The sequence below is a fragment of the Emydura macquarii genome, unplaced genomic scaffold (genome assembly GCF_026122565.2).
Source record: "Emydura macquarii macquarii isolate MOO-44397 ecotype Brisbane River unplaced genomic scaffold, CSIRO-AGI_Emac_v2 contig_1230, whole genome shotgun sequence".
NCBI classification, from domain to species: domain Eukaryota; kingdom Metazoa; phylum Chordata; order Testudines; family Chelidae; genus Emydura; species Emydura macquarii.
Genome location: NW_027131367.1, coordinates 7,346,278 through 7,361,204, shown reverse-complemented (window position 1 = coordinate 7,361,204; position 14,927 = coordinate 7,346,278). Strand labels below are relative to the sequence as shown.

Here is a 14,927-nt window from a genome sequence, read left to right as displayed (position 1 = left end):
CAAAAAGTACAGCGGGCACCACTTCTACTGCCCTTGGATAAATGCCACTGTTATACAATATCTCACCTGGGGTGGCAGATCTCTTCCATGGGACGGCACCTACCCCCCCATGACATCACAGTGGCCACGCCCCTGTTGAAGGGTGGTAGAGATTAAAATATTTATACAGCAATCAAAGCTCTCTCATATACACTATGTTATATACACAGATGTCTGCAAGAGAGTGTTAATTAAATACCAATGCAGAAAGTTTACATAACACAGAATGACAGAATGCACCTTGGCTTATATCAAGCACTCTCACGAGTCACCTTATTCTAATATTAAATTCAGTTTGTTTTGGACACTTCTCTAACTTACTTTAAAACTAAATGCAAATTAGCAGATAGCCGTGGATCTGTAAACTGTGTCGTTCTGTTGTTATGGTCGACAAAATAAACTCTGCCTGTTGCTGTATTACGGATCTCCCATCCAGGAGGCAGAGGACCAAGCTCTTCACAATTGATGTTGCTAAGATCCCTGCAAAAACAAATATAAAATGAAAAATACCTCAGCATTTGGCCTCTGAGCCAAACAACTGTAAATGTAACAGAACAATTCCATGAAGTCTGAGAAAATGTATTGTTTCAGAAACTTAATCTGTTCAGCTGGAATCTCTACTCCCAAGGTACAGGCCGGCCCACCAAAGAAAATGAAAACATACACACCCCACTACACATGCCTCAGAAAAGGAACTATTACATAATCTTCATTTTTACAAAATAAATTAATGAGATACTAATTTAATACAAGCTTAAAACAAAAATAAAAGTTGCCACTATATTTGCCAACAGGAGTTGCACCAATAAACAGGTTTTAAAATAATAATAGTCATTTAAGGAACTCTGAATCACATTTTAAAAACTCCCATAAAACAAAACTACATTTCTAACTAGTTACATTTTCCATGAAGATTTATGCATGGATATGCGCCCAACCCACAGGCCATTTTTGACTGATTTAAAAAAAAAATTAGATGAAAGAACAGCTCTTTAACAAGTATTTTACGTAAGCGATTAAGTGGTCTCAGGTAATCTCTACTGAAGCAAGAAGAATGCAAGCAGCATTGTAGGTTACTTTATTTAAGATGAGTACTGGGATTTTTTTAAAACTACATATCATTTTTCTGAGGAATGATAAAACACCCTCTCTCCCCCACAACCTTTAGGTATGCTAGCTCAATTTCTGTTGATATGCTTGGAAGTAGAGCATATGTTTCTCATGAAACGGTTTGGCCCCAAATACATAGATTATAACTTTTTACAAAACATATTATTATGCTGCATCTTTAAGCACTGGAATTTAGTATCTTTTGCAAAAGATCCAGTGCCCCAATTCTGAAACATCTGTAACAATGGCAGTCTTCAACTAATGTAGAAAACAGTCACTCCTACTATATACCTCTTGTACAGTCTTGTTGTAGGACATGCGCATAGAGGTACTGCTTTTGGTATCACTGTAATATATGTTACATTTTACATTGTAAATAGTTACAAAATAGTATTTTGATACAGGATATATGAAAGAATTTACACGATTACAATAAGTATAGTGAAAGGAAATCTCTTTAGTAAGTCACCTTTTGAATGGAGCAATAAATACCTAGCAAATAATAATCCTTTTTCTCCACAGCATTTGGACAAAGCATCTGATTTTTGTCCAAATCAGTTTTTAATGGTTAATTTGCAGATCCACTGACCTCTTGCTATCACACAACAGTTTCTGTCTTTTATATTATAATTAGTTTGAGAGGTTTATGCTGCTCAATTTAATCTATTAAATAAAAAATGGCTGAATATAAGTGTTGTTATATTCTGCCATCAGTCTAGAATTTGGGTTTCCCTCCCCACTCCCAACCTGAACAGTCACAATGAAGCTGATTTGTTTAAGAGACAGGCAGTATACTATATAGGTTACAGGCATGATCTTTAAACCCTCCTTTCTTGCATGAACAATCTGTATTGTAAATGATGGCAGGGCAAAATGATGGAAGTAGACATTAAGACACCGGATTACACCCACAAACCACTAAATGTCAATATGCTCTCATTTGCAACTTCAACTAGCTGTGGCATAAAGAGCAGTGGGTAAATTAAGTTATATTTTGAAAAACGTCCCCCGTGTAGAAAATGGAAACTAGTTCTAAGCAGCAATATAGATAACACATTGCCCAGGTGACATATAAAATGATAGAAAGTGTGATGCAGAGAAAGATTTTCTAAAAGCATAAATGGCAGTTAGCAATTTGGCGTCAGATACTTAAGGCATCAGAACTGCCTTTTGTGTTTTAGAAAATCTTCTCCATAGTCCCTGAAGGTTCAGGACAATGTCACAATAAAAGTTCTTTTCTTGTCTCAAGAGTAGTATTTCACACAGCAAAAGTGTCATTTTTTCACTAAAACCTTTAATTTTTATTCTTCAAACTATGGTTTTGAAACACCTTATCTACTTCTGGTAACCCAACATCCATTTACATGGGAATGAACATGAGCAGCAGCCACCCACAGAGTTGTTAAGTTTCTTATAAATCTCAGGGCTGGCTGACAATTTAGGGCTGTACATGCCATTTTTACAATAGCATCTGCAGATTTTAAGAGGTAATAGTCTTAAAGAGCTTTCTAGTGTGTTAACAAGGAATTTTTTAAACTAAAATTCTCTCTCTCTACGGACATGGGGGTGTGGTTTCATGAGTGGGACAATAAACCTCAACAATCTAGAAAGTGGAGATAGAAAGATGTATTGGATTATCCTATCCATGTCCCTGACAAGGCAGAATTTGTTCCACAGAGCACATTTTTCTAGTTCTTACTCCAATTTCAAATATGTCAAGAAAATTCAGCTTCTCCATTTCTCAAGAAACCATTCCAGGACTGAATACATCTTACCAATATATGGAATATTTTTGTGATTTACTTCTTTCCCCTCTTAACTAATTCATTACTCCTGGAAAAGCAAGAGTTCCCTCAGGATTTCAAAGATGCTCTTACTGTTATTTTTTACAAAAGAAAAGGTGAAAGGGCTGTCTGCGATAATCATCATAACATAGCTCTGTTATCAGTTGCCAGAAAGATCCTGGATAAAATTATTTTAAACAGATTAAAACATATATCAGAAAGTGTTCTTCTTGAAAGTCAAAGTGGCTTTTGTGCAAAGAGATCGACCAATGACATGATTTTCTCCATGAGAAAATTACAAAGCAAGGCCCCTGAGCAACTTCAAGGCCTTTTTGTATATTTGTCAACTTTTCCAAGGTCTTTGACACAGTGGATAGAGAAACCCTATAGCGGTTGCTTAAACTAGATGGCCATCCGGAACAATTTGTTCAAATAATACAAGAATTTCATGATGGAATAACTGGTAAAGTCTCTGTGGCAGGAAATGTCTATATAGGCGACATATCAAAAAGCTTACAAGCCTACAACTAAGACATCTGTGGCAGCTTCTAGGAATTAAATGGCAAGATTGAGCTCCAAACACCAAGGCATTGAGAAGAGGGGGCATGCCCAGTGTTGAGGCACTTATAGCAGCTTCACAGCTGAGATGGACAGGTCATGCTGTCCGTATGCCAGATCATCAGCTCCCAAAGATTCTCCTCTATGGTGAACTCATGGAAGGGAAACGTGATACAAGAGGGCAAAAGCTGCGCTAGAAGGAGGTTTTGAAAAGGAATTTGAAGAAACCAAATATTAACACAGAGAACTGGGAAGAAGTTGCCAGAGACAGATGTAAATGGTGATATGTAGTGTATGAGTCTATCCAGGCAGTTGACATGCACAGAGAGGCAGTGTATCAACAGCACCATCTTCAACAGCATACTATCAAGCAGCACTCCAATTTCTCCTGCCCAAACTGTCACAGAGGCTTTATTTCAAATGCTGGACTGGCTTCTCATCGCCGAGCTAACACGTGTTAAGATTTCCCTCCTCCACAGTCATCGTCGAGTACAAAGGACAGCCGAAGACTCCTAGTTATATTCCTCTTCCTCCTGATATTTGTACACTTCAGATTTATCTTCCTTTTAAAATGTTTAAACCAAGCTGTACATATTTTGTTGTGTGTGTGAAGAATCAAATCAATCCCTTCTAGCCCTTTTATCAATTTGGTTCTCTTCTTTGAACTTCTTCCCATTTGTCTATGTAATGAGATGCCCTGAAGTAACCACAATATTCCAGGAACAGTCTCAGAGCACTAGAAAAAGAATGGTTCCCTCTTGCTCCATTACACAATACCCCGTACACACAGCCTTACACTGGATCTTTTTGACTATTACAAACGCCTAGTTTATCTGTTATCCACAGCAGGTGTATCCTACCATTTCCATTTTCACAACTTCTATATCCTATTGAATATCAGTGTTTCAAAATATTTTTTACAAAAATGTATTAGCTTACATTTTCCAAGTTAAATCATATTTTGCTGTTGTAAGGGATGCTCAAAACAGCAAAATTTGTATTATTGCCTTGTCCTCAGTGGTGTTCATAATATTTCCTCCCAAATTAGTATAATATGTACATTTTATATATGTGCTGCTTGCACCCTTCTTCCAGATCATTAAAGAATGATATTTAATGAAGAGGGATCTAACACCAAATCCTATAGTAACTCTCTACACACCTTTCTCAGCTCCAAAACCCATCGTTTCTCATTATCCTTTATTTACAGTTCAACTAGTTTTAAATCATGGGCTAGTATTCAAACCCAAGCCAATTTGAATTATTTTGATTCTGAGACCATAAGATTTCATGAGACCAATGCATTATTAAAATCTAAACATAGAAGACACTAGCCATATTCACTTCAAAAATCTTTTTTTTCCCCCGTTAACAAAATAATCTAGAGAGACAAAATGAGTGAGGTAATGTTATTGGACCAACTTCTATTGGTGGAAGGGATAAGCTTTCAAGCTTCAGAGAGCTCTTCCTCAAATCTGGAGAAGGTAACCAGACCATTGCAGTTAAATACAAGATGGGACAGATTGTTAAACACACGGGGTTCACATATGTTGTAGGAGATCACTTAAAATGAAGGGGCACTTAACACCTCTGAAGTTATAGGACAAAGGACGATTCCGGTTCCCACTCTCCGCCCCAACACAGTACTCCACTACCACAAATTATGCAGTCAAGTTTCCTGCATTTGGGGAAATCACAGGGGTAAGCACACCAACAGTGCAATGGATGAGTCTCACTCTGGGAAAACCACCTTCATGATTATGGTATCTCCCCTGCCAGGCAGCAGAGCATGTTACAAATTGTTGTAATGAACTAGAAAACCAGTTTCTCTGTTAAGTCCACAATTTTTAATGTCCAGCAGAGTTAGGAATTTAAATTCCCAGGCTCGTCTGCAAACAAAACATAATCAGGTTTGTCTGGCAAGATTTGCATTTAACAAATGTATGCTGCTAATTTCTCATGATCCAGTTATCTTCTATGGAGCTTAGTTCTCATTTAGATATCTAAAGGAAGAAGCCAGGTTACTGAACTTCTGGGAGCTCCCATTTCTCTCAGTGGGAGCTGAGAACTTTTGACAAGCTGACTCTACATATTTAGTGATTTTCCCATCTTCTGCTATGTGTTTCATTATTTTACTAGGGATAAAAAGAAGACTTGGTTATAATCTTTGTGGCTATATCAGATATCAACACCATCAGGTACTATATTTCCTTTCATAAAAACTGTTTAATTTATTCTCTGAGACTTTCTATTATTCAAGAATTTTTGAAGTCTTAGATTTTGATGCAAGGGGTGTAATTTATTTTGGTGAGTAGCTTATGTTAAAATGACAAGCTGGATTCCAGCCCAGGAGGAGGCCGGTGGGGGGAGGAGGGGAGTAGTGTTTCATCTATCAAGCTAATTTGCATATTCTCTTAAGTAACATTCAGTCATGTAATATTGGAGGACAAGCAATTTTAAGAGAGTCCTGTTTAAATTAAGACCTCATATGGCAATAAAGACAAATTATTCTCTGACCTTGGTACTCTTGGGTCATGCCATGTGCTCACACCGGTCTGAGTATGCAGGAAATAGACCTGACCTTGCTGAGTTGTCCTTTGCTCTGTTAATCAAGAGAAAATAAACGTAAGAACAACCTGAAAGACAAACATGCGTGAAAGGAAAGAGAAAAATCCGTCCAACTCATACTACAAGATTATAGACAAAATTACTAACCAAACAGCCCTGCTCAAAAGAAGAGATGTTCTAGCAATGTGGTTAAAGAAACAGATTTTTTTTCATGGAAGGGTTTCTAGGTACTGTCATCAGATTATTATGCAGAGAGAGTTAGGTTTCCTGACAGCAGGCTGGGCAGGTTGCATGTGGCATCCAACTAAGAAATCCAAATCAGAGTCAAATAGCATAGTAGCAAGCCTTGAACATTGGCAATCTGACAGCTTTTAGATATTTCCTTTTGCTAGAGGCGTGGAACAATTTTTCTACAATCTTGGAGTTTTGGAAAAATACTACAATTTGTGGATGGGAGAACAGTATCTTTTCTTTGCAGTTCACTAGACAAAGGTTTCTGTTTCTTCTGGAATTTCTTCTGGAATCTACATATGGGATTTTATAATAAAGCCTCAGCTACACTGAGCTTTTACTTGCTTTAAGGCAGAGTCTAAATTCTAGACTAGCACATATTACATGGTTATACCAGGAGTAAAAGTCCCATGTAGATAGGGTCTAAGTGTATTGTTATAGGGGTCTAAGGCCGTATCTACACTACCATTTATGTCCCTCAGGGGTGTGAAAAAAAACACTGCTGTAAGCTCGCTAGTGTAGACTTGGCCTATATCAGGCTTTTTGCTAAACTGTTTTTTTTTTTTTAATTAAGCAGCGTATAACACAAGTTATATCAGCAATTGAACATTGTGGAAACCTTTGAAAACAGTCTTTGTATCAGACTTCCAGAACTATAAATGTGGTAAAGTTTCTCAATTAGTCTAAAACAAAAAGTATTCCAATATTCCCCTAGTTGTACAGTAGAAAGATTAAGGCTGGATACAAAATTTGACAAGAATGCAGCCTTTAAATAAAAATTTAAAAAGGGGGGGGGGGGGAGAGGGACCAAAAATTCAAAGCAACTACTAAATATTCCAATTTTTACTTTAAAATATTCCACTTCCTGGAAGAGTAGATTCACATGTCCTTGACCCAGATATCTAGGTAATTAACAAGTCATTATGCATGACACAGGTATTTCTCTACCACCAGCTGGTAGTATCCTATAAAAGCCTCTAGATAACGTGGAACACCACACCAAATGCAGAAACTTCCACTAAAAACATTAGACATTTAATGAGATTACAACATCATCTCTGTGTTTAAATATTTTTATAAGTATTATGAGAGAATCAAATTGGCTGGCTACACTTACAACTGTGTGAGTATCTGTTATAACCACATGGGTAAGGGCTCATTCAGCTGTGGCAGAAGTCTAACAATTTTAAAAACTGAAACTTCAAATAGTGCAATTAAACCTACTGAATAGCTAAAAACACTTGGTTTTTGGGAGTGTTGAGGCACAAAGCTACATTACAATGCAGACTTTAACTACTTATGTCATCCACTATATCTTACTTGACAAAATATGTGACGTGATCAAAGGATAACAATAATACTCCACTCTTACACAGTGCTTTTCATCAACAGATCTAAAGCACTTGGCAGTATCATTACCCTCATTTTACAGATGGGAAAACTGAGGCACAGATTTGCCCAAGATTACCCAGCATTCCAGCGGCAGAGCCAGCAATAAAATCCAGGTCTTCGGAGTCCTGGCTCAATACTACATCCATTAGGATGCACTGCCTTGTGATGTGGTAGTGATGGCCTCCTTTTTAAGTACTATGGAAAGTAGGTGAAGATCTGTAAGCTGGGGAGGCAGCCATATGATTTTTAATGGGTTCCATGATTTTCCAGCTTCTTTCTAATCAATCTTATTGTAATGCAAGTTTCTACTGACATCAGGCTTCCTCCTTTCTAGTTCTTAACTTGCAATTTATCTCTCATCATCTACACACTAAAAAAATATAAGGGAGGGCTTTCCAACCTGCTGGTATATGGGCTGATCCAACTCCCACTGACATCAGGGGAAAGACACCCATTGACCATAGTGAGAGTTGTATCGAACTCTAGTGCTGCAAACTTAAAAAACTGTAAGAGTTTTTCCCTCCTCTCTTAAGTCACAGGTAACCCTTGCCACTTAAATTTGGGTATAGAAGTTAAAAGAATCAAATTATGCTTTTAAATTTAAATTAATTTTGATATTTTAAGAGCTCATAAAGTGTATCAAAGTCCTTTTTTTAACTTCATCACAAATCATACGTAAATTTGCCCATTGAACAGAATGCTCAATTGCAGATGAATACATCTGGTACATTATTAATGTCCAATCATTTAAGTGCCCTCTGGTAAGAATCTACTATGGAAACAAATGCATATTCTGGGAACAGCAAAAGTCTTAAAGAAAAGTTCAACAGCTCCAAATGCAGTTATTTTTGTCTGCCCTTCACTAATGGATTCCATCTGGCACACTTCTTCACATGGTTGGGAAATAGTGCATGGAAGCATCCATTTCCAATGTATAGAAATGTCACTCAATTGTCCAGAGAACAAAGCACAGGAATGATGGAATGGGAAGAGGTACTCCATCCTCCCTCATGACATGTTTCTTGACTGCTGTACAATAAGGTTATCATTTGAAGTCCAAACTTAAGTTTAAGACTTTGTCAAAGTTATAACCCAAACAGATCGGCATTTTAACCAGTTATCCAAGAAAGAGGATCAAAAAAAGTTACAAAAAACTGGGGAGGAGGGAACTTCATTTACCCAATTTCTTAGAGAAGGACTGGAATAACGTCACGCTATTTTTAACTGACGTACCATATCCCTCAGGCAGGTCAGGAGGAGTATGTAAATGTGTTCTGCTCATGTAATTCCTGTGCCTTTGAGATCTGACTCTTCTCTCTGCCAGTCTGGGATCTGATGACTGTCCACATGTCGCACCATTTGTTCCTGTAATTGGTGTGTTCTCATCCACAAAGCAACTCAGAGGTCTGCCTGGACTGGAATATTCAGATGCTGGTCTGTTGAAAAGTAATGAGAAACAATTACTTGCTTTCTGTATCAAAGGAAATTATTCTCTCCAACCACCACATCTATCCTTTATGAAACAAGAGGTACATAAAATAGATAAAGGCATCAGTCACTAAAAGTGCTTGAAACAAATCACTCATGTTAATTTCATAAAACATCTGAGAGCTGTTCACATACCAGCTGTGTCCAAGACTGTTTATTTTTGGGGGGGATCTGCTTGATAAAGCAGCAAACTACTCTTTTGTATGTAGACCTTGCTAAGTTATTCATGCATTTGTCATCTAGAGATTTCATTACCGCTGCGTGCTCTACATGTGCTACCTCTGAAGACCATTTGAAAATGTTAGTTAGTGCAGAGTGAAGCAGTCCACGGGCCTGGCAGTGCCTCTTGCAGGAAGCACATTATGCCTGTGGCTCAATGATAAGCGCTGGCTGTCAGATAGCTTCCAGATACAACTCAGGGTGTTCATTTTAGCTCAAATTGTTATGGAGTTTGCCTACTTTAGAGATTGCTGCTCTCTGTTGCTGCAACAGTCTACATTATGTGAAACACTTGATTTAGCACACCCCCCTCCACACACACACTTTAAAAAAACCAGGGGGCTGGTAGTAGGGTATTTTTAGCGAGGGGCCTGCACTCTGGAACCTTTCCCCCCGGTCTGACATTACCTGAGCAGGTTGTTGTTATTATTTATTATTTGTATTTCCATAGTGCCTAGGGGCCCTTATCATAGACCATGACCCCATGGCACTAGGCACAGTCAGATATGGAGTGAAGAGACAGCTCATGTCCCAAGGGGCTTACAATTTAATGATAAGACAAGAGACAACAGATGGACAGAAACACACAAGTGAACAATTAGACAATATTGCTCAGAACAATAGGCAGCAGTCTACGCACATTAGCAGTCTAACTGCTGTCAAGCTTTTTGTAGGCAACATGGCAAAAGAGATTTTTCAGGGGGGATTTGAATGTGGATAATGATGCAACTGTGTTGACGTTTATGGGGAGTTCCTCTCAAGCGCATGAGCAACACAGGAGAAAGAATGTAGATGTCATTTGAAAATTTTAAAAGTGGGCAATGGAGCCTGACATCATGGCCTGATGATCAGACGTGAGTGCTGACATCTTGATAGTGAATGAATGACAGGTAGGGTGCGGACTGACTATGAAGGGCCTTAAAAGTAAATACAAGCAGCTTATGTTTGATACGATAAAGAAGGGGGAGCCTGTGAAGGGATTCAAAGAGAAGGGTGGCATGATAAAAGCAATGAGGTAGGAAAATGATCTTTGCAGTAGCATTCTGGACGGACATGAGTGGGGCAAGACTGCATTTGTCAAGGCCAGAAAGAAGGATGTTGCAGTGAGATGCAAGATGATGAGCGCCTGCATGAAAGTTTTAGCTATGTGAATGCATAGAAGAGGCCATATCTTACAGATGTTATACAGAAAAACTATCATCGAGATTTAGACATAGCATGGATGGGAGGATCTAGTCCTCTCAGTCAAAGAGGATGCCCAGGTTACAAGCTTGGGGTGTGACAGGCAGGATGCTGGTGTTGCCCACAGTGATCAAGAAAGGAGGTAGCTGGGAGGACTTCAGGGATAGGGGAGATTAGGTGCTCTGCTTTAGCTCTGTTTATTCTGAGCTGACAGCTAGGCATCTATGAGGAGATGTCAGAGACACAGGCAAAGATTTTAGTTTGCAGAGAAGGAGACAATTCCAGAATAGAGAGGTAGATTTAGGAGTCATCAGAGAGATGAAAGTTGAATTTGTGTTTGTGGATGAGATTACCCAGAAATAAACTGTAAAGAGAGAAGAAGGGGATCTTGGATCCCTTCCTCCTCCCCCAAGTTGGAGGGAGAATTAGAAGGATTCTCCAAAAGGACACACTGAAGGAGTGACTAGAGAGATAGTAGGAGAGCCACAAGAGGTCCAGAGTCAAGGAAACCTAGTGAGTACAAGATTTCAAGAAAAGCATAGTTTCCTGTGTCAAAGGTAGCTGACAAGTCAAAGAGGAGGAGGATGTAGTAGTGGTCCTGAGCTTTAGCTAAGAAGAGGACATTAGAGACTTTGGCAAGAGTGATTGCAGTTGAATGCCAATGACAGAAGTCAGGATGGAAAGAGTCTAGAATGGAATTGGAGGAGAGGAACTCCAGGCAACAAGTGTAAATAGCATGTTGAAAGAGCACAGAGATGAAAGGAAGATAGGGTGGTAGTTGGAGAGGCAAAGTGTGTGTGTGTTTGTTTTTAATATGGGAGAGACTAAAGCATGTTTCTATTGTGAGGGCAAGAGCCAGAGGACAGTGGGAGGGTACAGAGAAGAGCAAGACAGAAAATGAGAGTAGATGTAAAGGAGATTAGGACATGGGATGAGGTCACTGGGGTAAGTGGAGGGATTAGAGCATGTGGAACTTCAGGGTATGCTACAAGGCTTGTCTGTCCCCCCCAGATTTTTGAGAAGGGTATCAGATAAGGATAGTGTAAGTGGGATATGTGAGGTAGAAACTGTTGGTCTTGATAGTCTGGGTTAGTGAAGGATTATAAACATTATGGTTTGTACAATGATCCTGCATAGAACCTCCTAAGCAGTCAATGGCGATTCATATAAGCACTGTGGTCTACTCATACACACCACAGTACAAAACTAGGGACATATTTCGTATTTCTTTTTCTACTATACACGTCTGTGTCTAGAACTTAGGATAGACACTTTGTAAAAATCAGGAAAATATAAATTCATAAATAAAATTAATAAATAGCCAGTACTTTCCATTGAGAAATGCAAACATACAGTAGAACTGAAAGCGTAACATTGCAGGTCATTTAAAGTCAGATTTGCCCATCTATTCCATATGGACATTGACTTTTCCAAAGGATAAGGGCTATTGAGGAAGAAAGAGAAGTCAGGAAGGGGCTGCAAAAAATTCTAGAAGAAAACACACAGACTATTTACAACTTAGATAATAGCAGAAGTCCATTTGGTTTGAGGAAATGAAGGTTGACAAATCTGACCACTATAATAAGTGGAGTTGATTATACTGATTTCAAAAACTGGTTACATATTTGTAACAATTAGCTTAAGAGTTCTGATCCACATAATTATAGCATATCTGCAGACAACACTGACCAACCAGTCAGAATCCCATTTTCATAATGCCCACTTTGCAAAGATTGGCATTATTAGGGTCCCACAGTGATAAAAATCTACCAGAAATCAGTGATGTGAAGACTAGTGCAGAGAAATCTAGCTGGAATGATTCCCGTGAGTTAAGCAGGAAGGGTGAGAATATAAAATATCTGGGGCCTGATTTTCAGGGATTGCTGAGCCCAATGAGAGCTGTGGGTGCTCAGTACTTTTGATCAGCAGGTGAACTCCACTGTAGTCACGTTTTATAATTTCTTACCGTGTTGGTCGCTCCCACTGAGTTGTCCGTGTAATGTGATTTAAATATTGGATCCTTCCAGAGGCAGTTCTCCGCTCCTCCCAACTAGAATTCAGACATTGAGAGATAAGGCAACGAGTGACATTTCCAGGAAACCAGAGCACAAAAATGTTTCTAACACAACAGTCAAATCAGGAAGACAGATACTATTATGAATCATAGTAGCTGAACAAGTTGAACAGTGAAAGTTCAACTCTCAGAATTAATAAAATGTTTTCCTTTTATAGCCAGACAAATCATTTACAATATTGTACCTTCACATCCAATAACTATTCAAATTGAAATTAACTCCAAATACTCCACAAGTTTCCTAATACAAGTATTCTATGTTTGAGAACGTTTTTTATTATTTGACAACTGCTTATAATAAACTCTGTTTGAATAGAATTTCTACTAAATCTAGTGGATTAACAAAATTTATCTATACTCATGAAAAATGAAACATCCTAGAAACAGATTTTTGTGTTATGTTAACTAATAAAATTGCTCTAATTTCATAGGAGCTTGTTGCAATATACTTATTCTTCACCTTTTCCCCTGAAACATGCATTTTTTAAAATTCTGTTCAACCACTAATGATTTAGGCATTTGTTACAAATGTTGGGCAACAAGTTAAGATGAAGCACCAGAAATTCTTTGGTGCAATCAACCTCTCTTTTTGTGAACTAACTATCAGGCACAGTTTACACACCAGTTTCCTTTGATAAAAATTACTAGTCGTCCTTAGGCCTTTTCTTTTTGTTTTTCCATTACAAATTCTTCTCTCTTTAAGGATTAAACCAGCTTTGCATTTATATAGTTAACTAAGAAATATTTAGAAGGAAAATATTTAACAGTGAATTACATAGCTTTTGAGAATTTTCTGAAAACTTCTTCAGACTCTCTAGCAACACTACTATGTGGTTTAGGATTTAAAAGTGATAACATTTTTAAATGAAAATTGAAAAATAAGTTTTTGCCTGTCTTTCCCTGCCAAGCCTCACTTCAGTATTGTCTTTCCTCCTCAAAGGCTGATGTTAGCCCGAGAACCTAAAACAGAACATTTTTCTGAACTCCTGAGACTGCTTCAGTATTAATGATGTCATCAGCTTTTCAGAGAAAAAAAAAGTATCCTGAAACCAGCTTCCATTACCTTGAACAATACTGTTTTCTTGATTTACAAGAGAAAAGAAGAGATCCCCATTTTTACAATGTAGTATCTCTCTACAGAAGACATTTTCGGTATGCTCTCACAGTACTCCGGGTACAGAATTAGGGCACTGGGTCCTACTAGATTATCTTGTGGGTGAAGCAGGGCTGTTCAAGAATGGTAGTTATAACTTAGATTTACATTATATTCATGTAAGTCAATTATCTGTTCTGTAATTCTCAAACCTGCTATGGTTTCTTGGGTATATACTTTCATGCACTCACTGAAATAACGTGCGCTCCTCTCCCTCTCTGAATGGACAAACAGACAACACTCACACTATGAGCAATCAATCATTCTGAATAAGTACATTCTACAGGTAAGTCAATGACTTGTAGGCCATGACTTCTAGGTCTCCAGCTCCTAAATTAAAACTTAGGTAGATTTACAAATATTTAAAAAACAAATTGATCTATTTTTTACTTCTCATCACGTCACAGGTTAAAAAGTAACGTGCTGTATTTTCACTACGAAGTGCATATAGGTGTTAGCTTACCCATCTGGTAAATCATTATCAAATAAACGACTGCAATCCACAACTTGTCCTCCTGTGCCTATTCGGTCTCTGGATTGAAGACTTACTATTAAAATATTAAAAGGCAATTATTAAAGATATTGCAACAGGATCCGCATCACAATTACATTTGGAAGGGGATGGTACAACTTAGAGGAAGGTCAAGTTAAACCATTTTCTGAATTTTATCTTCCTCCCTACATATCTAATAAAGGCTATATGGTTCCACACAGCTAAATCTCTGCATGCTACTTTGAAAAACCCACCTTTCATGAATAAATGCATAATTTAAGGTGGGGAAAAAAGTTAAATCTGAAATACTTAATTTTTATCTTCCCTATGCAAAGCTTAAAACTGTACAGTTGGGCTGGTGACAACAGGGTGGCTGACCTCATGCAGAATGTCTAGGAGAGCAAGTGGAATGGTGCTATGCCAGTGTCAGACTTCTACCAGAAACTGAAAAGGAACACTTCTAATGGAAAACAGCAATCAAGACAGGGCCTGTTAAGTGGTCTTAAAATGCAGTTTCCAATAAGGTTTAAATTTTTTTTCTAGTAACTATGTATGCAAGTGAAAATTCATGACCAAAAAAAAAAAAAAAAAAAAAAAAAAAAAAAGCACATACAAAAAAAGGCAAAGTTTAAATGC

General features: G+C 37.9%; 1 protein-coding gene and 1 pseudogene across 4 annotated transcripts in view; both read right to left on the bottom strand.

Moving 5' to 3' along the window:
• SMURF2 (SMAD specific E3 ubiquitin protein ligase 2) overlaps positions 1–14,927 on the bottom strand; it is a 94,348-nt gene that overhangs the window by 22,163 nt on the left and 57,258 nt on the right. For 3 of the 4 annotated variants that reach the window (XM_067547342.1, XM_067547344.1, XM_067547345.1), the window contains 6 exons: positions 14,262–14,346; positions 12,538–12,621; positions 8,916–9,118; positions 6,009–6,093; positions 361–519; positions 67–132 (listed from right to left, as the gene is read on the bottom strand). In XM_067547342.1, the coding sequence (XP_067403443.1) occupies positions 67–132; positions 361–519; positions 6,009–6,093; positions 8,916–9,118; positions 12,538–12,621; positions 14,262–14,346 (682 nt within the window). The remainder of the gene's footprint in view (positions 1–66; positions 133–360; positions 520–6,008; positions 6,094–8,915; positions 9,119–12,537; positions 12,622–14,261; positions 14,347–14,927) is intronic. The other variant, XM_067547343.1, reaches the window with a different exon arrangement.
• On the bottom strand, positions 5,131–5,277 carry LOC137152945 (U1 spliceosomal RNA; annotated as a pseudogene).